Raw genomic sequence first — 23,501 nt, forward strand, 5'->3', positions numbered from 1 at the left:
TAAATACAAAATACTTACCATTGAGTTAATCTTAAGGGGATCTTTTTTGGTACCATCGGACCTATAACTGAAACCGAAAAGAAAACTAGATAAAAAGTCTACTTATAATATGTAATATTTACTAACTTCACAAAAAAAATTTTTTTTCTATTCTTTCACAACAGAAATAAAGAGCCAAGAAAACATTTAAAAGACTAGGGTGCATATGTTGACTGCAAAATATGTTGGGTTTGATCCTCAGAATTACATTATCAGCATTATCATTATTAGGGAGCAATCCCTGAGCATAAAGGTAGAAGTAGCTCCAAGCACTGCCAAATGTGACCCAAAACCCAATCCCTCGGAAAAAAAACTCCAAAACAAACAAACAACCCCCCCCCAATATTCAAGTAAAAAATAATGCAGAAAGTGCAAGACTGAAGGTTTATACACATAGATGTATCACTGAGACAGTCTTTCATTTCCTAAGTAGGTATTAGGCAGGTTCATGTAGCTTCGGAAAATAGCTAATTCTGTTAACCTGAAGTTCAGGTGGTACAAACGGGTAGAGGTATCAACCCATTTCTATCAATCCACTTGTTAACCAATGTAAACCTGAGGAGATATCATTTCAGTCTCTTACTAGTTATTAATGTACATGGCTTACTGCTTTTATTAGTTTTTTTTTTTAAAGGCACAGCCACATTTAATTTATACTTTTTGTTAGATGGGTGGGGGTGAGAATGGGGTTGGATCACACCTGATAGTGCTAAGGAGCTTACTACTGGCTATATGCTCAGTCAGGAATGAACCCTGATGGTGCTCTGGGAGTACAAGTGGTGTTAGAGACAAAACCCATATATACAAAGGATCAGCAGCATATCAGCCAAGTGTTTTAAACCTTGTATTCTCCCTAGCCTAATTTAACAATGAATCTAACATGGGGCTCAGTAAAATAATTTTTTATTGAACTGTTAGCTTTAAGAGGAAGAATATTATATTTTTATAATCAATATAAAATTAAATCAATAAAATATAATCTATATATTTTTAGAATCAATTCACTTTTAACAAGTTAATTCTTTTTTGTTATTTTTTTTCCTTTGGGGCCACACCCAGCGGCGGCAGCTTTCAGGTGTTACTCCTGACTCTGAGCTCAGAAATCACTCCTGGTAGGCTCAGGGGACCATATGGGATGTTGGGAATCGAACCCAGGTCCATCCTGGATTGGCCACATGAAAGGCAAATGTTCTACTGCTGTGCTATCACTCTGGCCCCAACAAGTTAATTCTTAATAAATAGTCTTGGGATAAGTCAAATAAGGCAAAAGGGTAACTTGTATGGCACAAAGTTTTGGTGTGTGTATCTGTGTAGGGAGGAGGACATTACTTATATTATGAGGAATTATTTTATGTAAAACTTTTTTCTTCCCCCTCCCTCTCTAAAACTTATTCATCTATTTTATCTAAAATTTTTAATAATATTTTATTTAAACACCTTGATTCCAAACATGATTGTGGTTGGGTTTCTGACATGTAAAGAACACCCTCCCATCACCAGTGCAATATTCCCATCACCAATGTCCCAAATCTCCCTCTTCTGCACCCCACCCTTACCTGTACTCTAGACAAGCCTTCTATTTCCCTCATACATTTTATCTAAAATTTGTCTTTATTGACTCACGCAAAATCTCCACCAAGTGTACAAATCAGCTGGGCTCCAAACACACTCCATAAAGAAAGACCTCCGTATTCCCAGGTCACTATTACAACACTATTATCAGGAGACCATCTCACCAGTTTAACGGCTCCTGTTTTGTTCCAAATGTCTGTTAAGAAATTACAAGGGAAGAAGAGTTTTCAAAAACAACATAACCCAGTAATTTTTACGAGCTACAACTTCAAACTAAAAGACAGGTTCCAATAATGAGGCAATTCAGTTCATTAAGAAATATTTAAAATTATTAAGGCCATGAACTGTGACTGATTTAAGAATAACTCAATGTCCAACTATAAGGAGTTTTTAGCTATTACTAACTTGAATAACTAAAACCTTATAAATGTCAAAAGTCATTTTCTTGGGCAATTAAGTTTCTGTAAAATGGGAAAAATATCCCAGCAAATAATTGAACATCAAACCATTTTGCAAAGTATGTTTTAAAGTATTAAATAAAGGCTAAAGATGTAGTTCAGCATAAAATGTATGACCCTGCATCTAGGAGGCCATGATTTCAATCCCTGGCATCAGGGTTGAATAAGGAGGAAAAAGGATAAAATGTTTTACTCTGATCTACTCTACGCTGCCATGGCATCAGAAAAATAAAAGTTAAAATAAACAGAAATTTAAGCTTATATTATAATTAGGCAGGTACACTATCTTCACATACCTTCTCTTCAATACGTTCATTCCCACAAATAATTATAATAGGTAAAAATCTCAATAAAAGTCTCAAGACCAAAATTTCTTAACTATAGAGTTTAATTCAACATGTTAACATTTCGTACTTTTTTTTTAAGTTAAAATTCCATTTTCAGCTATTATTAAGTTTAGCAAAAGATTTTATTTTAACCCATGGTACACTGTTTGGGTTAATAAAGTAATCCTTTCTTCTCTTAAGTTTGAATACACACATTAACATTTTCCACCATTATCCATCTCTCTCTCTATATATAAATAGTAAATGTATGTGCATAAAATAGGAACATCTATTTAAACTTCACTTTTTATTATTATATTGTATTGGATAAAAATATTTAAGACTTATGTAGTTATTGCTATGAAAGTCTCTGAAAAGAGATAGTCGATTATCTTAGAGAAGAATATACACATATGTATTATGATGAATTTTAGGGGGGTACTATTAAACCTCAAAACTTATCTTCCCATAAGTCTGTTACAAACTGGCACAGGCCTGTCACTAGGCAATAGTGACTGCACTAACCTAGTCACCATTCAGGCATGTTGAAACACACTGTCTGAGTACCCATGCTTTCGAACAATAGATTAGAATACAGGATTACTTAAATTTGTTGTCATACTCATAGGCCAAGTCATACCACAGAAAACTATCCAAGTCCATTGACCTAAATATTAAAGCTGCTGCCAGGTGCTGGCAAACAGAAAATCCTATAATAGCTACACAGATAATCAAGGCCTCAACATGACAGCCATGGTTAGGCACCAACAAATGTGAATCAAGTAGAAATCATTCAAAGGATATATAATGGTTAAATATGTGCAATTAATATAAGATAGAAAAAGATCATGATATCAATAGAAAACTTTTTTTTGAGAGTAAACTTTTGACAAGGATCAATCAACAAAATGAGGGGTTGGAGTGATAGCACAGTAGGTAGGGCATTTGCCTTGCACACTGCCAACCCAGGACGGACCTGGGTTCAATCCACCGCATCCCATATGGTCCCCAAGCCTGCCAGAAATGATATTTGAGTGAATAGACAGAAATAACCCCTGTGTACCACCGGGTGTGGCCCAAAAACACACAAACAAGAAGGAAAACTTACACATTAATTAAAAGATTAGCATTAAAGAATAAAATTTTTTGTATTATATAAATTATCTTTTGAAAATGTTACTAAGTAAGACAGATACATAATATTTAGACCAGTAGTTTTCAACCAGAGTTGGTCATAGGTATAAAAAGGTTACAAATTACTGGATTAGATCCAATTAGCTCACAGAAAGAAAATTTACTGTGTCTTTTAACAAAGAGATACTGGGGCTGGAGAGATAGCATAGCAGTGGAGCATCTGCCTTGCACGCGACCAACCCAAGTCACACCTGGGTTCGTTTCCCAGCATCCCATTTGGTTCCCAGAGCTTGCCAGGAGTGATTTCTGAGCTCAGAGCCAGGAGTAATCCCTGAGCGCTGTTGGGAATGGCACAAAACCAAACCAAAAAGCAAAGGGATACTCTGATAAAATGATAAGAACAGGGCCTGAAGTGATAACACAGCAGGTAGCATGCTTGCCTTGCACATGAAAAATGTCAGTACAATCCCTGGCATCCGGTATGGTGCCCCCAAACCTGCCATTAGTAATTTTTAAGTGCAGAGCCAGGAGTAAGCCCTTAGCATTACTGGGTGTGGCCCCCAAACAAAACAAAATTAAAAAATGATAAGAACAGCATAAGAGTCACATAAGAGTCAAATAAGAGATAATGCCAGAGATTGACAAAAGGTTTGACATGTCATACATATTATAGAAGCTATTGGCTGGTTAATAAAATATTTATTTCCATCCTTTTCTATGTCTACTATAAAGGCCTGAAAAGTCTGGAAAAATCTAAAATAGCTAGGAGTCAACTGAGGGCCAATTTGAAGAGGGCCAACATAAACGTGATGCCCGGGGATACTTCTGAGACAGTTTCCTAATAAAAAAAACAATATACATTGATTCATCCTTTCTTCTCAGCGGATGCTTGGAAAATTGGAGTGACCTAATGCCGAGTGAGTGTTAATACTACTTTACCTTTGGATTTCTTGTTATTTGAGAGAAGAAATGCTATTGTTTTTTATCCATAGCAAGTTAGATTTTTTGTTTTTGTGTCACACACGAAAATGCTCAGGGCGGGCCCGGAGAGATAGCACAGCGGCGTTTGCCTTGCAAGCAGCCAATCCAGGACCAAAGGTGGTTGGTTCGAATCCCGGTGTCCCATATGGTCCCCCGTGCCTGCCAGGAGCTATTTCTGAGCAGACAGCCAGGAGTAACCCCTGAGCAACGCCGGGTGTGGCTCAAAAACCAAAAAAAAGAAAAAGAAAAGAAAATGCTCAGGGCTTACTTCTGGTTCAGCACTCAGGAGTAACTCTTGGTGGGCTCGGGGGACCATATTAAATGCTGGGAATTGAACACGGGTCAGCTAATTTACAAGGGAAGTGCCCTACCTGCTGCACTATCTCTCCAGCCCTGTAAGGGCTTTTATTATTATTATTATTATTATTATTATTATTATTATTATTATAGTTTCAGTCAAAAGCACTTTCAATTATATATAGCTTAAATTTAATTCTGTGAGTAGAACACATGAAAGATCCATTAAGCAACTCAGAGACTTTTTTAATGGCAATTTAAAACTGTGCATAGCCTATAGTAGATACTTGATAAGTATTTATTGAATTAAAAAACTGAATGGGTAGGTATAAAATTACAGAAGCAATAAATAAACTGAGATTAGAGAAAGAAATACAAGGCCTAAAACTAAGGAAAATCAAAAATACTAAATAAAGTATTCCAAGATTGTCTCTAGACAGAAATCTGAATCACAAAGAATATTGTTGTGTGTTTTAGCAATGTTTTAGCCATAATCTAGTTCCATGTAGTAATCTATAAAATATTCAAAGAATGTTTGAAAATCATCTGAACTTAGCAAACTTTGAATTGTGCATCCAATTTATATAATAAAAATATGAATATAAAAAGAATGTTTAACTTAGAGCACACACAATTTAACTTTAATTGAACATTCCCTACCTACAAATTAAAAACATTAGCATTATCTTTACTTTCCAAAAAATTAAGCAAGAAAGTGAAAACTTACCAGGATATTGCTTTGCTGTTAGCTCGAGTTTATGCGACAGCAACATAGCTCCCGTGGTGTTATCTATGGTATAAACCTGTACAGATCCACTGTGAAAAAAATTTTTCAGTAAAAGACAAATATGAAACCATTATTAGGATAACTACTATGTCCTACTGGTAAACTAGATCAAACTGTCCTGTAAAAAAATTAGGAGTAATATATCTGAAAAATGCATATTCTAATGTAGTAATATAAGAATTTTTATTTATTAAAGACATTACTGTGTTCATTATAATATTGTGAATTGCAAAAAAAAACGTAAAAATAATCTGAAAGTCTAGCAAAAAGAGACAGGAAACAAACTCTTTTGGTAAATTCAAAATATCAATATAGTAACATACCATACAGCATTTGAAAATGAAGAAACTGTAGTTACATGCATTAAAATGAGTAACATGAGGACAGATCCAAGAAGCAGTGTGCCTGTTTTGCATGTGTGAGATCTGGGTACAGTCCAGCACCACATCATCTCCTGATCACTGCCAGGAGCACCAACTAGAAATAGCCCCTGAACACTGCTGGATATGACCTTAAAAACAAAAACATTTTTTAACAAAAGATAAGAAGCATTTATATGTAGTTTAATTTTCTTTTTTGTTTTTGTTTTTGGGCCACACGTGGTGACGCTCAGGGGTTATTCCTGGCTATGCACTCAGAAATCACCCCTAGCTCGGGGGACCATATGGGATGCCAGGGATCGAACCCAGGTCCATCCAGGGCCAGCCATGTGCAAGGCAAACGCCCTACCTCTGTGCTATTGCTTCAGCCCCTAGTTTAATTATTTTTATATAAGTAGTTAAAATATTCAAAACATAGCAGTGTGGTGTCTGTGATATTGCCAAAATGTTTTGGCTTTTATGTAGCTCTCCGTGAAAGATCAAACTTCAGTTTCCCCACAGCCTTTCTGGTCCATTCCCAGAAAAGTCCAAATCTTATCCAGGCTTTAAGAAATGGACTAAATACCAAGCTTGTAATGATTAGCCAACTATGCTTTAAATTTGTTATTTAAAATCTGTTTTTCATTACTGAGACATTTTACTATGCTCTTTTGGTATTTAAGTCTGTGGTAAAATTTAAAAAAAGTAATTTATGCAAACTTCAGAACAGTGATTGCCCTGACAAAGAAAAGAAAATATTAAAGAGAAGAAGCAAGGTCATAAGAAGTGAGGTTATAAACAATAGTAATGCACTGTTTTTCATGTTTGATGTTAAGATACTAATTTCATAAAAACCTTCTAAAATAAACTATTAAATACAAAGTTTCTTTGCGCATATTTAGTGTGTCACTGTTTTACTCTGGGCTCTGTAATCAAGGATCACACCTAACAGAGCTTGGGATACCGGGGAGTAAACTATATTCAGCTGCATACAAAGCAAGCTTTAAGCCCTGCACTCTCCTCTCCAATCCTGAATAATTAACTTATTAAGCATTATATAGTACCTCTAGCCTTTCAATTATTTTTCTTTCATTTCTTATCAGCCTTTTAATAAGAGAAAAAATGATTAAAGACAAGTACTTACTCTTCTCAAAAACCTGATGAAACTTAGCATCAACTATTGGGACAACATAACAAGTTCCCAGGAAGCTATAGCAGCACATATCAGATTATCAAAAAGTCACTAAACCAGAGTTTGATCTCATGCAAACTGGCATCCTAAAAGGAAGATCGTTTCTTACAAACCCTAAGGATATGACTAGCTATAGTCAGTACTAAAAACAAATAATCCTGGCAACTGCCAGTAGATCAGGGTTAGAACCCGTTATTACTGTCAAATAATTATAATCACATAAAACTTTCACTCTATTTTAAAACTAAATAGGCTTAATAATCCAAAAATTGTTCTCACAATAAAAGTTCTAAGCTTAAATACAAATGAGTAACAAAAAGAAATATTATTGGAGATATGTTTTCATAAACATGTATTACAAAATTCTAAACCAAACATTACCAAATCAAATTAATAAGTAGGACTGAGTAATAGTAAGATCCTTGCTTGTCTTGCATTTGTTTGGTTCTAGACACCACATTGGATCCCCTGAACCTGCCAGGAGTAAGTCCTGAGCATAGCCAGGTGTGGCCCAAAAGCAAAACAGACAAAAAAAAATTATGAATGTAAAAATAAAAGTGCCTTTTCTTCTGTCTTGTATTCTTAGATAAGTTTACTTATTAAATAAATATAAGTAAATAAGCAAAGAAATATAAGTAAATAAATTTACTTATTTCTTTCTCAGTGAGAAACAATGTATTATAAATGAGGATTACCCACTTTACACAAAGATCAAAGAGAGAATAAAAAAAAAAAGGTGGCGATTCATAATCTGTATACTTTATTACCAGTAAGAATAGTTAAGGGGGGGGGCTGGAAAGATAGCATGGAGGTAAGGCATTTTGCCTTTCATGCAGAAGGTCATCAGTTCGAATCCCGGCATCCCATATGGTCCCCACCAAGCCTGCCAGAAGCGATTTTTGAGCATGGAGCCAGAAATAACCCCTGAGCACTGCTGGGTGTGACCCCCAAAAAACCACACACACACACAAAAAAAGAATAGTTATGGGGCTGGAGTGATAGTAGCACATAGGGTATATGCCGGGTTCGATCTTTGGCAACCTGTATGGTCCCCCAGTCACTGCCAAAAGTCATTTTTGTTTGTTTGTTTTTTTTTTGGGTCACACCCGGCAGTGCTCAAGAGACTCCTCCTGGCTCTATGCTCAGAAATCGCTCCTGGCAGGCTCGGGGAACCATATGGGATGCTGGGATTTGAACCACTGTCCTTCTGCATGCAAGGCAAATGCCCTGCCTCCATGCTATCTCTCCGCCGCCCTTAACTATTCTTACTAGTGATAAAGTACACAAATTATGAATCGCCACCTTTTTTTTAATTCTCTCTTTGATCGTTGTGTAACGTGGTAATTATGTCTAGTACAAGGCAAACATTCATTTGTTGAGTGAATAATTTTTATTTAATTTTACTCCTAAAAACTGCATTATTTGAATTAAAACAAGAAACCCTTCATGTTATAAACCTGCCTATTTTCTGAGGCAGACCCATTAAATCAAAGGCAGCCACAACATTAGTAACTTTGTGTGGTGGAGGAAGGATTTTGAAAGAGAAAGATTATCTTTTAGACCTTTTACATTTAATTTTTTTTAATTTGGAAGATTCTTCTCAGCAATACTGAGTGTGGGTATAATTATTCAGTGTTTGGTTCTGGCAAGGAGTTGCTGTTCAGGTCCAAAGGTGCTGGAGGCCACCAGCAACTATCTTTGACAGTGCTGAGGAGACACAGTGAAAGAAATCCAACTTGAGTCTGCATCTATACAAGGCAAAAGCTCCAGCCCTCTCCCTCTGAGTTACTTCCCACCCACTGATCCATTAAAAAAAATTTTGGTTTTTTGTTTGTTCACTTTGGGACCACAACCAGCAGTGATCAGTGCTTACTCCTGTCTTTGCACTCAGGGATCCACATCTTAGCAGTGCTCAGGAAAGCAGATGTGGTACAAACTTGGCCAATTACATACAAGGAAAGTAAAGTGTCTTACCCAGTCCAGCTCCCACTACCCTTTTCTAATTAGTGAAGGGCCCACATTTTAACTGCTTTAGTCTTCTATTATTTCTTTGAAAAACCACTTTGATTTCTGGGTCACATGTCATGGTATAAAAGGGCTACTCCTGGCTCTGTGCTTTGGGGACCATGCAGTGCTGGAGAATGAACATGGGCCCTCCCATGTGCAAAAGCACGCACTTAGCCCTGTGAGTCATCTTTCCAGCTTTGCTTAAGTCTTTTTATTTACAATTCAATTTTCTATCACTCAAGGAATGCTCAATTTGCCGTATATACTAGGGTCATACAGTCATACATGTTATGCACGTCTGTTGTAGGGGGCGGTGCTTCAACTCAGTCCACAAGTTGCGGCTGAGCTAAGAGGTAGGTGGCTGAACTGAACTGGATGCCACTTAACTATTTAACCCACAATATTCTGCGCTTTATATGAGACCAACATCAGTGATGATGACAACGTCTAGGCTGATACCCTCACATCAGATACAGCTGAAGCTCTGTTTGGACATACAGATGATGAAGAGAAATCCAGTTTTGAAGGATTTTAACCTTTGTGATTTTTAGCTTGATTACCTGTTAGATTACAGTTTTCTACACTTTATTTAAAGTTTTAAAGTTATTGTTGCTAGTTTACAGTTTTTCTTTAGCGATATACATTGAAAAACATTTAACCTACTGATTCCTCAATTACTGTAATTGTTTTGGGAATATATTTTTATTTTTGAAATTTACCAGTGGCTGCTGCATTTTCCACCTTGGCTTATACAATTCACTAAGTTTTCCCAGTTTTTATGTAAAATTAGGGGGTCGGCTTACACTTGAGTACATATGGTATATATTAAAGTACTCAATCTCCAAAGTCTTTCCTTTAATTTTCTGTTTTAAGAAAAATAATTTAGATTTATATTAAGACTGACTCACAAATAATAGGTCGTTACATGGATGACCCAAGACAGACCAAGGTTCGATCCCCGGCATCCCATATGGTCCCCCTGATCCAGGAGTGATTTCTGAGTGCAGAACCCGGAGTGCTGCCAGGTGTGGCTCCCAAAACACCAGACAAACAAATAAAACACTTTTTGTTAGTAATTCAAAATAGACATTTCTATTAGTTACCTTGCACAACCAAATGCCATTAGTCGATACTTGTTATTTACTGCAACACAAGTCCCATCAATAGTATCTTGTGACCAAACTCCATGAAGCTGCTGTAATAATAAAAAGAATTTGAGGTTTTATAATGTATATTTTAAACTACACTAAACAATATAATTCTCCTTGGGAAAATTTCCTATCAGGAATACATCTAAATTTTCTTCTTAAGCTCACTTTTATTACTTGGGTTAATAAATATTCCCATGAGCTCAATTCAGTTTAGTGCTAGATCAACCATATACAAAATACTGAAAAGGAATGTTTAATCTCCAAATTCAAATGACTCCCTTCTATTATAATGCACCTTTTGAGAGCAGAAACAATGCCTAACTTGATTGTTATTAATTTCATCACGTAGTTTAAAGTGTTTAATTTTCCAAACAATGGAAACTAGGATTCTCTGTTATATCCTTCAAAAGCAATTTATGATTTGTAAATGCTTATTATTGCTTTCTACCGTCTATTCTTTCTTTCTTTTTTCCCTTTTTTATTTTTTATAATTTGGTTTCCTTACTTTGTGCTCAGAAATAATTTCTGGGAGGCTTGGGGACCATATGGGATGCCAGGTATTAAACCTGGACTGTGGAATTATGGGATTTGTCTGTATCTGTATTTGCACTGTTTCTCATTGGTATCTTCGAATGTAGTGCCTTGGATAGGGCTGAAAATCTGGATGATCCACCTTCACCAGGTGTGACTTTTTATTCTTAGATAAAAGGCTTGACTGACTAGAAATATTTCTCTTTGCCTTTCATATTCCGAGGTTCCAGAAAGCATGCTGGATTGTTGGCCAGCTAATCTGAGTGTATGGTAAAGTGGGGAACTCTTTCAAAACCTTTTCTCATTACATGCGCGCATGTGTGTGTGCGTGCGTGCGAGTGTGTGAATTATTTTCCAGACCATCCTCTAATCCAGGGGTCCTCAAACCTTTTAAACAGGGGGCCAGTTCACTGTCCTTCAGACTGTTGGAGGGCCAGATTATAGTAAAAAAAAAAAATTATGAACAAATTTCTATGCACACTGCATATATTTTATTTAGAAGTGAAGAAACAAAATGGGAATAAAAACAATATGTGGCCCGCGGGCCGTAGTTTGAAGACCCCTGCTCTAATCCCAGGCCTGTGGCTCAACAGTGTTCCCAGGAATAGAACCCAAGGGATTAATCCAATTCTGGGTCAGCTGCATGTAAGCCATATGCCCTAACCACGTACTGTTGTGCTCTAGCCCCATAATGTCTATTATTTCTTAGTTTCATGGTTTAATAAACTGAAGTATGCCATCCATTTGCTGAAATAATTATTTGACATTTCCACGCTTCAGTTTTCAGCAAAATATTATCACTAAGGAGTCTTTTAAGGTGCCAAGAATGTAGCAGATATTCAAACATATAAGATCACTACCTCCACCCATACTTTACATTTGAAAGAAGATAAGGGTTAATTTTAAAAAGTGCACAGCTGGTGCTGGAGTGATAGCACAGCAGTAGGGCGCTTGCCTTGGAAGCAGCTGATCCAGAACAAATGGTGGTTCGAATCCTAGCATCCCATTTGGTCCCCCATGGCTGCCAGGAGCGACTTCTGAGCACAAAGCCAGGAGTAACCCCTGAGCACTGGGTGTGACCCAAGAAACAAAACCAAAAAAAAGTGCACAGTAAATTAAAGGTAAATAAACATCATATAAAAATAATAAAGCAAACTCTGTAATGGCGATGAGTATGAGAAAGACATAATAGTAAATGATGCCCCCTAAGAAATGCCTTTTGATAAAAATACTGAGTGAGGGGCCAGAGAGATAGCATGGAGGTAGGGTGTTCGCCTTGCATGCAGAAGGACGGTGGTTCAAAGCCAGTATCCCATATGGTTCCTCGAACCTGCCAAGGGCGATTTCTGAGCATAGAGCCAGGAGTAACCCCAGAGCGCTGCCGGGGGTGACCCAAAAACAAAAACAACAACAACAACAAAAATACTGAGGGGGGTCTAGCAGTTCCAAGGCCCTTTCATAATAGAATTTAAGGCATGTCAACAAGAATATCAAAGAGAGTAAAATGAAATTAATGCAGAGGGTGAAATGAAATTAAGTAGAAGTATAGATGAAGTACAAGATGTAACTGAAGATCAAATGTACTGAAAGCCACTGTTAGAACTTTTGCCTTATCTCCCAATAATGAATAGGAGTCACTGAAGCATCTTTAATTGTTTTTTATTAATATCTTTATTTAAACACCTTGATTACAAATATGATTGTAATTGGATTTCAGTCATGCAAAGACACCTCTCTTCACCAGTGCAACATTCCCATCACCAATGTCCCAAATCTCCCTCCTCCCCACCCCTGCCTATACTCTAGACAGGCTTTCTACTTCCCTCATTCATTCACACTGTTATGATAGTTCTCAAACCATCTTTATTGTTAACCCTATTAAAAATTGTAATGCATTAAAGAATACAAATATGTGCATTGTAATACCAAAATCACTTGTGGAATCACCACGTTTGTCAAGAATTCCAAAACACACTTATGTCAGGAATTCCAAGTCTCTTTTCAATGTTCAATATTCTCATCCTAACACAAAATATTAAGTAACAAATATTAAGACTTTCATGGTGGGCCCGGAGAGATAGCACAGAGGCATTTGCCTTGCAAGCAGCCGATCCAGGACCAAAGGTGGTTGGTTTGAATCCCGGTGTCCCATATGGTCCCCCGTGCATGCCAGGAGCTATTTCTGAGCAGACAGCCAGGAGTAACCCCTGAGCACCGCTGGGTGTGGCCCAAAAACAAAAAACAAAAAAAAAAGACTTTCATGGTGATCAATTCCTTTTTCCCCTTTAAACCACTAATATTTAAACATTCATATTACTTCTAGTTTAAAGTCACTTGTATATCTGTTTTCCCTTAACTTTAAAAAAATTAGAGTTACAGAGCATATTATTTTGTGTCTAGTGCTTTCACTAATCATGCAGTAAGGTCTATCCACTGTTCATATTCATTGTAGCTAAATCAGGTTCATAAGATCATGGACTTCCCTTGACCTAAAAATTCACAAGTATCTAAAGTAATTATTTAATTACTTAATTATTTAAATGTATAGTTTTGGTTAAAAAGTTAACAACCCATAAAACAGCAAATGAATAAAATATAGAAGAATTTAGAATAACGATAAGATAAATAAAAGAAAAGAAATATTCCAAGTAAATAAATCATACCTCTGCAGTAAATCTACTTGACACTGGTGTAATAAATCCAACTTTACCATCATTAAATACAACAGCAAATCCATCAAGAGTGGCACAATATTCCATATCTCTGATGTGCACATCTGTAAAGCCCAGGAATGAGCCTGCTAAAGAAAAAAATAAGTACATTCTCTCACATTCTGCTTGAAAATCCTGTAAGGATGGGTAGGATAAACAACATAATGACCTAAAATACTAATTAATCTACTCCTTACTTTCTCTTTCTACTTTCCTTTACCCCATTCTCCGTCAATTCCCAACTAGAAAAATCAATGCTCATTCATCTAACAAAATGGTCTTAAATAATAAATATCTGGTTCTATGCATGCCGAACATTTACTACCTCTAGCAGACTGCAGATCTACTGAAAAAGGTACTGTGCAAAGATTAATGGCTTTCCTTCCATTTGTCATTCCTTCCCAGTGAATAAGATGAAGAAGTCCATCAGAAGTAGCAACCAGGAGATCTTCCAGTACAGACTGCAAGCTGAAGGGAAGAAAGAATCAGTTTCTAATTAATTTAATTTTGAGTGTATTCGAGAAAAGCATAAAGGATGAATGTAATTATTCTAGATAATATTCACATACTTGATCATAAAACCAAAACTGGTATTTATCTACAATTAAGATTATAGAAATTTTAAATTTAATTTAACCTATAATTAAATTCTGGAAAAAATAAAAGACTGAGCAACTAATAATGAACTGGAATAAAAACTAGAGTGGCGAACAGCAAATAAGGAGATGGCAAGATATAGACTGTTGACAAGCAGCAGAAAAGCTACAAAATTCTGGTTCTATAACACCTAGTGGCCAGAGAAATAATTAATATTGGATTTAAAATGACTGCCCTGGGCCAGAGAGATAGTATAGCAAGTAAACTGCTTACTGCGCAGCAGCCTACCCAGGCTCAATACCCAGCACCACTCTAAGGTCCAGAGGCCTGTCAGGAATCATCCCTGAGGTGCAAAGGCCAAGAGTAATATAATAAGCACTAAGTACAGCTGGGTATGCCCGCCCCCCCCCCCAAAAAAAGACTGCCTTTCTGCATTCTGTTCATCAATACACCAAATTCAGACAGAAACAAGTCCTAGGCGCAGCCTGGTAAGTCTCAATCACCTCCAAACACAGTGGGATGGGAGAAGGAAGGGAATAACAATGAGAAGACAATCTGGACCCATAAATTAGAGAAATAGCATCCTTTAGTATTTGTTGTATCTGCAATATCCAATTCTATATCTAATGGTCATGAAGTGACTACATTTGAGCCAACAGTGTGGCAGAAGAACTAAATTTACATTTTATTTTCTTTAAACTAAAATGTCATTTGCCTTTTGCATTGGAGAATATAGTTCCGACTACTATAGTTCTTCTTTCCTCTTGATTTTTGGGCTACACTTAGCAGTGTTCAAAATTTACTCCAGTACTCCTGACTTTGTGTTCAGGGATCAGGGGGGTGGGGTAGAGGCGTGTCCCAGGAGACCATATGACATGGTCCATGAACATTAATTTTTGGGGAGCCATATCCGGTGACACTCAAGGGTTACTCCTGGCTATGCACTCAGAAATCGCTTCTGGCTCAGGGAAACATATAGGATGCCAGGAATCAAACTCAGGTAGGTTCTGCTTCAGCCACATGTAAGGCAGACGCCCTACCACTGTGCTATTGCTCCAGCTCCTACATGAACATCCTTTATTTTGTTTTGTTTTGTTTTTGGTCCATGAACATTCTTAACAATGTTACTTAAGACAATATCATGAGGTAGCTTAGAGAGCTCTTGTATACTTCATCTCTTTACTTCATTAAGTTTGAGTCTTTATTCATTAAAACTGATGAATATTTTGTCCCATGGGATGAGAGGGCCAGAGGTGAGAGTCTGAGTTGTGCAGGTCTAGGTGGCGTATTTGATTCCCATTCACTGATTCCACCCAGAGACTGGTGCTATATTGCCCAGTTCAAACCACTGGGTATACCTGACCTCCCTAATTGTTTTCTACCCTCAGCTTTTAATGCCAGTATTTGCTCCCAGCTCTGGTAGTCTCTTATTCCAACAATACCCAAAGCTCCTCATTGACTTGCTGGGAACTATCCATGTAAGTCTGAGCCCAGTTTTGTACCACCAACTATCCTGACCTATACTTATCCTCTGGCAGCACTATGACAGTAGTTCTTTCTCTGCTTACTCTCTGGGTGGGGTTATTCCTTAATTGTGCCTTCAGACTCCATTTGATCATGTTGCCTGGTAGAGAATCTGCTGGAAATAGTACTAGTCAACCTGGTTTACCTTCTTGGAAGGGTCCTGCCCAACAGACCTAGCTCTGCTTTTTCTGCTATTTCAAGACATACCTCAAATACATCAATATATATAAAAATCTATCTTCGGGCCAGGAGAGATAGCACAGTGGCGTTTGCCTTGCAAGCAGCCGATCCAGGACCAAAGGTGATTGGTTCGAATCCCGGTGTCCCATATGGTCCTCCATGCCCGCCAGGAGCTATTTCTGAGCAGACAGCCAGGAGTAACCCCTGAGCATCGCCAGGTGTGACCCAAAAACCAAACCAAACCAAAACAAAACAAAAAAAATCTATCTTCAACAACAACAAAATAATATCAACTTTCTCATGGATATTTCTTTTTTTTTTTTTTTTTCCTCACGGACATTTCTACTGCTTTCACAAAATGCCAAATTTTTACATTTAAAGTTGTGTACCTCATGATGGGTGCTTGCAAATCCAGTATCTTCCTCATGTCTAGATTTAATGCAGGAGCACATTGTTCTTCCTTAAAATGGGGTGTCCCTTTCACTTGTGGACTTCCTCTAAAAGGTTAAAAACATAAAAAATATTAAAAGAAAATATATTATCCTCTACTTTTATTAATATGCCCAAATCTAAGCAAATATAATCAAATTTATACTTTAATCCTTTAAGTTTAAAAAAGAAACAAACTCTTTTACAGTAGACATACCTGTTTGTCAATTAGAAGTAAATATGTTTGTTCAAAGTAATTTGTGTTGGGGAAGTAAGAAGTTGGGGAAAAAGAGCAAGGAATCTTCTACGAAAACTACTAGTAAAGGCAGAGCAATAGTAAAGCAGGTAAGACATTTGCCTTCTATACTGCCAAGACGGGTTTGATCCTCAGAACTCTTAAGGTCCCCTGAAACCAGTCAGGAGTGAACCCCTAGTGCAGACCAGGAACATGCCCTGAGCACTGTCAGGTGTCTCTCTCTCACACACACACACACACACACACACACACCAACAACAACAACAACAAATAATAATTTAAAGTACTGATAGCTCTTCTGAGTTTAGCAACACTAGAGCCAAGTATATACTACATATCTAAAGTGATCTAAATCTTTCCCTAATGATGTTACTCTATACTTCATCTTTGAATACATATAAAAATTAAGGTTGTTGGGTTCAGGAAAGTAATGAGATTTTTGTCTAACTTGGTAATAGCATAGTTGCTAAGTTTGAAAAAGAGCTTCACTAGAGTAGGAAGGGATCAATATAATTGAGTTGTCACAAAATCCTTCAAAAGCACTGTCACAATGTTTAGGAACCTCTATCTGCACATGCCATAAGATCATTGTTCCTTGTCTGTGCTGAAATGTAGTGGTTATATGCCATTTTTGATAACATTAGAACCTGGCATTAATTGGCCCACTTTCAAAGCAGAAACATTTTACTGTTGCAAACTATGTTACTTAAAAAAATTTTTTGTTTGTTTGTTTGTTTGGTTTTGGGCAACTTCTGGCAGTACCTAGGGGTTATCCTAGCTCTGTGATCAGAAATTGATCCTGGCAGGCTTGGGGGACCATATGGGATGCCAGGAATCGAAACCAGGTTCGTCCCGGGTCGACTGCCTGCAAGACAAAAGCCCTACTGCTATGCTATCTCTAGCCCCTTAAAAAAAAATTTTTTTTTAAGTTAGCCTGCCTATATAATTTCTCTCTCCAATCACCTATAAACTTGTAAACCAATATCAATACTAAGAAAATTATGTGTGAAGACTAACAAGTTCAAAAGCCTTACCTGGGTTTGTGAAACATTGCTCAGAAACTTTTAAGCTTCTTACTTTTTTTTTTTAGCTTCTTACTTTTTAAGCATGGTGATACTCAGTTACAACCTAAAATATTTGATACTGTCTACTATTATATGTCTGACTAGCTACACTGGCTAAGTGAACAAAGGTCCGTGTTAACTTATTAGACTTTATCGGTGGAACAATCCCTTATAAAGATAAGGTAAGTAATTAATACCGTGAGTGTAAAACAGTTATAACTAAACTGCTAATCACAAATAGACTGTGATAAAATTTCCTGAGATTTTCTCACATATAACTATTGCTTTAAAGTTATTTTTAAAACAATATGTACATATATCTTAAATATGTATTCATTAATGGTATAGAAGAGATAGTTAGAAAAGTATAAGAGAAATGGCCCAACATGTGCAAGTCTCTGAATTTGATCCCTGGGAACACAAAGCCCTCATGTACCATTGTATGCAGCCTAGTGGCCCTGAGCATCACTACCATAGCATGATCCCAAAGAATATTATTCTTTGTTTCTTTTGTTTGTTTGTTTTTAGGTTTTGGGCCACACCCGGTGACACTCAGGTGTTACTCCTTGCCATGCACTCAGAAATCACTCCTGGCTCAGAGGACACTATATGGCAGGGGTCTCAAACTCGCGGCCCTCCGTACATTTTGTGGCCCTGCCCTAGAGGAACCTTTTTTTGTTTTGTTTTGTTTTAGTTGTTTGAGTCACACCCCCCAATGTTCAATGCTTACTACTGACTTTGCACTCAAGGATCACCCCAACTTTGCCTCCTGCAGCCCCCATGTAAATTGAGTTTGAGACCCCTGCTATATGGAATGCCAGGGTATCGAACCGCGGACCGTCCTAGGTTAGCACATGCAAGGCAAACACCCTACCACTCACTTGTGCCACTGCTCCAGCCCCAAGAGTATTATTCTTTTTAAGAAAAATTGTGCTAAAAGTCAGGGATCACTCCTGACAAGCTCGGGAACCATAGAGTGCTGAGGATGAAACCTAAGTCGGCTGGATGAAAGGCAAAAGTCCTATCCAGTGTACCAACCCTACAGCCCCAGAAGTAATCTTTAAGTGAAGAAGCAACCAGCTTCAATCCTTTCAGCAGAGAAAGTTATATATGTTACCTTAAAAAAAATACTTTTTTGGGGGGGTTGTTTGGTTTTGGGCCACTTCTGGCAGTACCTAGGGGTTAATCCTAGCTCTGTGATCAGAAATTGATCCTGGCAGGCTTGGGGGACCATATGAGATGGTCATATATATATTTCTGCCCATTTAAAAACAATGGGGCTGGAGCAATAGCACAGCAGTAGGGCATTTGCCTTGTATGCGGCTGACCTAGGATAGACCCAGGTTGGGTTTCCAGCATCCCATACGGTCCTATGAGCCTGGCAGGAACGATTTCTGAGTGCAGAGCCAGGAGTAACCCTGAGCTCCGTCTGCTGGGTGTGGCCCAAAACTATAAAAAAAAAAATACATAAATACAATGTTTTAGTAGTTGTTCAGTGCTTTAGTAAGTTCATGTATAAGATATTCTCTATTAACTTTCCTTCCTCTCCCATCCTCCCAAAATAATTATAGCAAAATGTTTTCATCCTGAAGATTATAGAAATATTTGTCTCTAGATCAAGCTGTATTTGGCAATTACATTTCATTCCTTGCATCATTTGTCAACTTTCCTGATGTTAGCCTTACTTTTACTTTGATTTTTTAACATTTAACTATGTTTTTTTCATATTCCTTAATAATCACGAGAAAAACAATACTCAATATAATCTTCGTGGTTGAACCTGTTTCATAATATATTGTTTTGATTTTTTTCCTAGAGGTATCCCTGATTCCCAGAACCCTATTTCTTGAGACTTGTGTACCTCTTATCATCCTTATATTCCTTTATCATCATCCTAATCACTGTTTCATTCTCTTCTGGATCTTTTATATTTATATATAGGCTTATGTATTAAGAAAGGTTAAGGCACTTGGCTTGCATGTAACCAACCCTGGCTCAATCGCTGGCATTATGGTATGACTTCTCAAGCACTGCAAGAAGTGCAGTGTGTGTGTGTGTGTGTGGGTGTGTGTGTATGTGTGTGGTGTGTGTGTGTGTGTGTGTGTGTGTGTGGGTGTGGCTCAATCCTGGCTCAATCCCTGGCATTATGGTATGACTTCTCAAGCACTGCAAGAAGTGCAGTGTGTGTGTGTGTGTGTGTGGTGTGTGTGTGTGTGGTGTGTGTGTGTGTGTGTGTGGGGGGGGGGGGTGGGTGGGTGTAGTATATATACAATCAATGGAACACCACTCTATTAAGATGAAATTATTATCTTGGGAAAAAAAGATAGGCATTGATTATGGCAAGTGAAAAAAGTGAGAGTTTGTAGCTACAATACAGAAGGTTGGGTGCTTGCCTTGCACGTGGTCTACTATGGTTCGGTCCCTGGTATCCCATATAGTTCCTGAAAACCCTCAGGAGTAATTCTTCAGTATAGAGCCATGAATAATTTCCAATCATGGCCAGGTTGTCCCTCTAAAAACCCTCAAAAAAAGGAATGAACATGAAAGGTAATAACTGAATTTTTTTTTGTAGAACATGGACAACTAAAGCAAATAAATTGGAAAAAGAAACAAAAATAAATCCTTGACTTGGTGAAAACTATGCTCATCAACAGTGGAAAGGAAGTCAACAGAGGGGAATATAAATGGGTGTCATATACAAACATATATAACAGGTATAAAATTAAACACTAAAAACTCCACAATATCGATAAACAGAATTTCACTAATAATTTATATAACATTATCTAAGCAGTCAGTACATAAGTAATTATAAGCTAATGAATATATAAAGTATATTTAGTTTAATAACTAAAAATTATAGAAGTCATTACAAAATATATGTATGCGACATAAGAGGTTTTGAAAAAACTAAAGATGACAAAATCTGGATAAACTAAAATGCTTTGTCAAATTCATCAACTGACTTTAGGATAAATCAGCTTAAATAAATAAAATATAGAACTTTAAAAAAAGAACAAGTAGGGCCGGAGAGATAGCATGGAGGTAAGGCGTTTGCCTTTCATGCAGGAGGTCATCGGTTCGAATCCCGGCGTCCCATATGGTCCCCCGTGCCTGCCAGGAGCGATTTCTGAGCCTGGAGCCAGGAATAACCCCTGAGCACTGCCTGGTGTGACCCAAAAACCAAAAACCAAAAAAAAAAAAAAAAAAAAAAAAAAAAAGAACAAGTAAAATATGCATTCATAAGAGGATTAATACTCAAAACTTATTAACAAAAGAACAATAAAAATAAAAATGAGGGAAATTTTCATATCACTAACAAATTCAGGTTACAGTTAAAAATTGATTGCCTCAATTGTTTTCTTCTTCCTTCTCATTTAGCATTAAGTCATTAACATTCAGCAAATAAGACATCTGATAGAGAAATATTGGGTTTACCCCTGTGTTTCATGATGTTGCATATAAGTGGGTAATGGGACAATACTGGATCTTACACATACAAATTGAGACATATCAAAACTTTGATAGTTGTTTGTTTGACTTTTTTTTTCAGGAGTAATATCAGTATCTTCAATAATATGATAACTGAAAGAATAGAATTTAATTAAATACATGACTTAAGAGGTATTTTTTTAGAATTTTGTTCTCAATAAGTCTGCTCTCTCTCTCTCTCACACACACACACACACACACCACAAAAACAATAACAAAGATATAACAAAAATAGCATAATGGGGTAAAACCTCTCTCAATAAAGTACATGTTATAATGATATTTGTTGAAATTCTTAAGTTGAATGTAATTTTCAATTCCAAGGACAACTAAACTCACACTTAATCATCAGTACCTCCTAAAGCAAAACATAATTATTTTCTTTATCCCTGGCAAAGTTTTCTTCAATAATTGTACAAACTCCAAGACATTGAGACAAAAGGCAAGATGACCTTCATTAGTCCAACTACATACTGATCTGTGCAACTAGTATATAGGAATATATCATTTAATGAAACTATAATTGAAGGCTGACTCCCAACCTCAATAGGAAGGATGCTGGTAACATCAGTTTAGAAGAACTACAAAAGGTAATGGGGGCATGCATCTCAGGTGAAATGTTCTGTGATGGAACAAGCTGGAAAACGATATGACCTCTGATGCTAATATGCTGTCACACAATACAGGCAAGGTCAGATATTCTAGAAAACTTGTGATGAATTTACAAGACTTAGAGAAGAGAAATAAGAGACAACAGTGTTTGAAATTGAGAAGAGACTAACTACTGACCTCAATTATGTTGCTTCTATACTTCTGTACTACTATTATAAACCACTTCAGATAATCTTCCCTTCTTTATATTCTCTATGCCTCAAATAAATCCCAAAGTAGTCTGTCTTAAAAAATGTGAGGTTGGTAAAGTAAAAAAAAAAAAAAAAAAAGTGAGGCAATTGGAATCTTTTTTTTTTTTTTTTTAAAAAAAAGATTATCTGGAGTGATTCTCTAATGACAGTTTCTTATAATGATAGTTAAAATCACAGATATTGAAACTATAACATTTATGTGTGAGACCATGTTGTGTCATTTATCAGTCTTACTACATGTGCGTAGTCAGCCTCTCTCAGTGCTATAGTTTGTATAATAATTGCAACAATTTAAGAGGGTTAAATTTAAGTATTCTGAGTCAGTGATTAGAACTCCGTTTTTGAACTGCATAACTGTTTACAATGATAACAGTTGAGCATGATTATACAGAGAACATTTTAAAAACTATTCAAACTTTTATATGAATCACCATTTTCCAAGTTTTAAAAACTTGAATTCATAATCCTCCAAACACTTGAAGAAACTATTTTAAATCTCATTTTTCAAATAGGATCCACTAAAAACTAAAAAAAAAAGACTAGACAAATTAGGCCAATTACAAAAGTAGTGTAGTTCAGTGACTCAAAGGAAAAAAGGGAGAAAGAGAGAGAAAGCAAGAGAAATCAGATGGTTGAAAAACTCCATAATATACATTCAATTTAGGTACTAGGATTTAAGCCTTTAGTCGCAGGGGTCTTCAAACTACGGCCCGAGGGCCACATATTGTATTTATTCCCATTTTGTTTCTTCACTTCTAAATAAGATATATGCAGTGTGCATAGAAATTTGTTCATAATTTTTGTTTTTACTATAATCTGGCCCTCCAACAGTCTGAAGGACAGTGAACTGGCCCCGTTTTAAAGTTTGAGGACCCCTGCTTTAGTGTGTATAAATGTGTAAAGCAATATACACTTTATTGAGACCACTTATCCAAAATGATAGAATACCTATATTAAAAAAATCAATACTATATTTAATTCTCTAGAGCTTCTTAAATTTTCCTATTCATGACCTCCTTATGCTTGAAAATGTATATACAATGAATATAAAAATAAGTATAGAAATCAAACATTAAATTTTAATGCAACTCTGAGAATATAAATACACAAGCCAGATACTTGTGTACTTTATTTTAAAACAACCATTTGCAACTCCTACACTACAGTAATGCCACCCTCAAGGGGTCACAACATAATCTAGGAAGCTAGTATCCAGTCTAACATATGCAAATAGCAAAGTAGATGTACTGTCAGATTTATTTAACTTAAGTGGAATCTCCGGGGGGTGGGGTTATAGAAGGCAGGAAGATGCTTTATTTCATTTTATTTTAATTTGAGGGCCACACCGAGCAGTGCACAAGTACAACTCCTGGCTCAAAGTTGCTCGGGGAACCATGAAGTGCTGATGACAAACTTTGGTATGTGCTCAGCCCGTTGAGCTATGTTTCCAGCTGCTTTTATCTGGAACACAAAAGTGAGTCTCAAATACTCTAAGAAAATACTATAAACATATTTAAATCTATGTTAGTAAGTAAAAAAAATACCATTTTT

The 23,501-nt window shown here is 36.7% G+C and overlaps 1 protein-coding gene across 2 annotated transcripts in view; it reads right to left on the bottom strand.

Annotated features, from left to right (window-relative positions):
* Positions 1 to 23,501, bottom strand: part of RIC1 (RIC1 homolog, RAB6A GEF complex partner 1) — a 96,327-nt gene that overhangs the window by 38,425 nt on the left and 34,401 nt on the right. The window contains exons 4-10 of one of the 2 annotated variants that reach the window (XM_049772950.1): positions 16,236 to 16,343; positions 13,871 to 14,013; positions 13,498 to 13,631; positions 10,256 to 10,347; positions 5,535 to 5,623; positions 1,663 to 1,807; positions 19 to 67 (exon numbers count right to left, since the gene is read on the bottom strand). In XM_049772950.1, the coding sequence (XP_049628907.1) occupies positions 19 to 67; positions 1,663 to 1,807; positions 5,535 to 5,623; positions 10,256 to 10,347; positions 13,498 to 13,631; positions 13,871 to 14,013; positions 16,236 to 16,343 (760 nt within the window). Of the gene's footprint in view, positions 1 to 18; positions 68 to 1,662; positions 1,808 to 5,534; positions 5,624 to 10,255; positions 10,348 to 13,497; positions 13,635 to 13,870; positions 14,014 to 16,235; positions 16,344 to 23,501 lie in introns of both variants that reach the window. The other variant, XM_049772943.1, reaches the window with a different exon arrangement.

Source organism: Suncus etruscus, chromosome 1 (assembly GCF_024139225.1).
Source record: "Suncus etruscus isolate mSunEtr1 chromosome 1, mSunEtr1.pri.cur, whole genome shotgun sequence".
NCBI lineage: Eukaryota > Metazoa > Chordata > Mammalia > Eulipotyphla > Soricidae > Suncus > Suncus etruscus.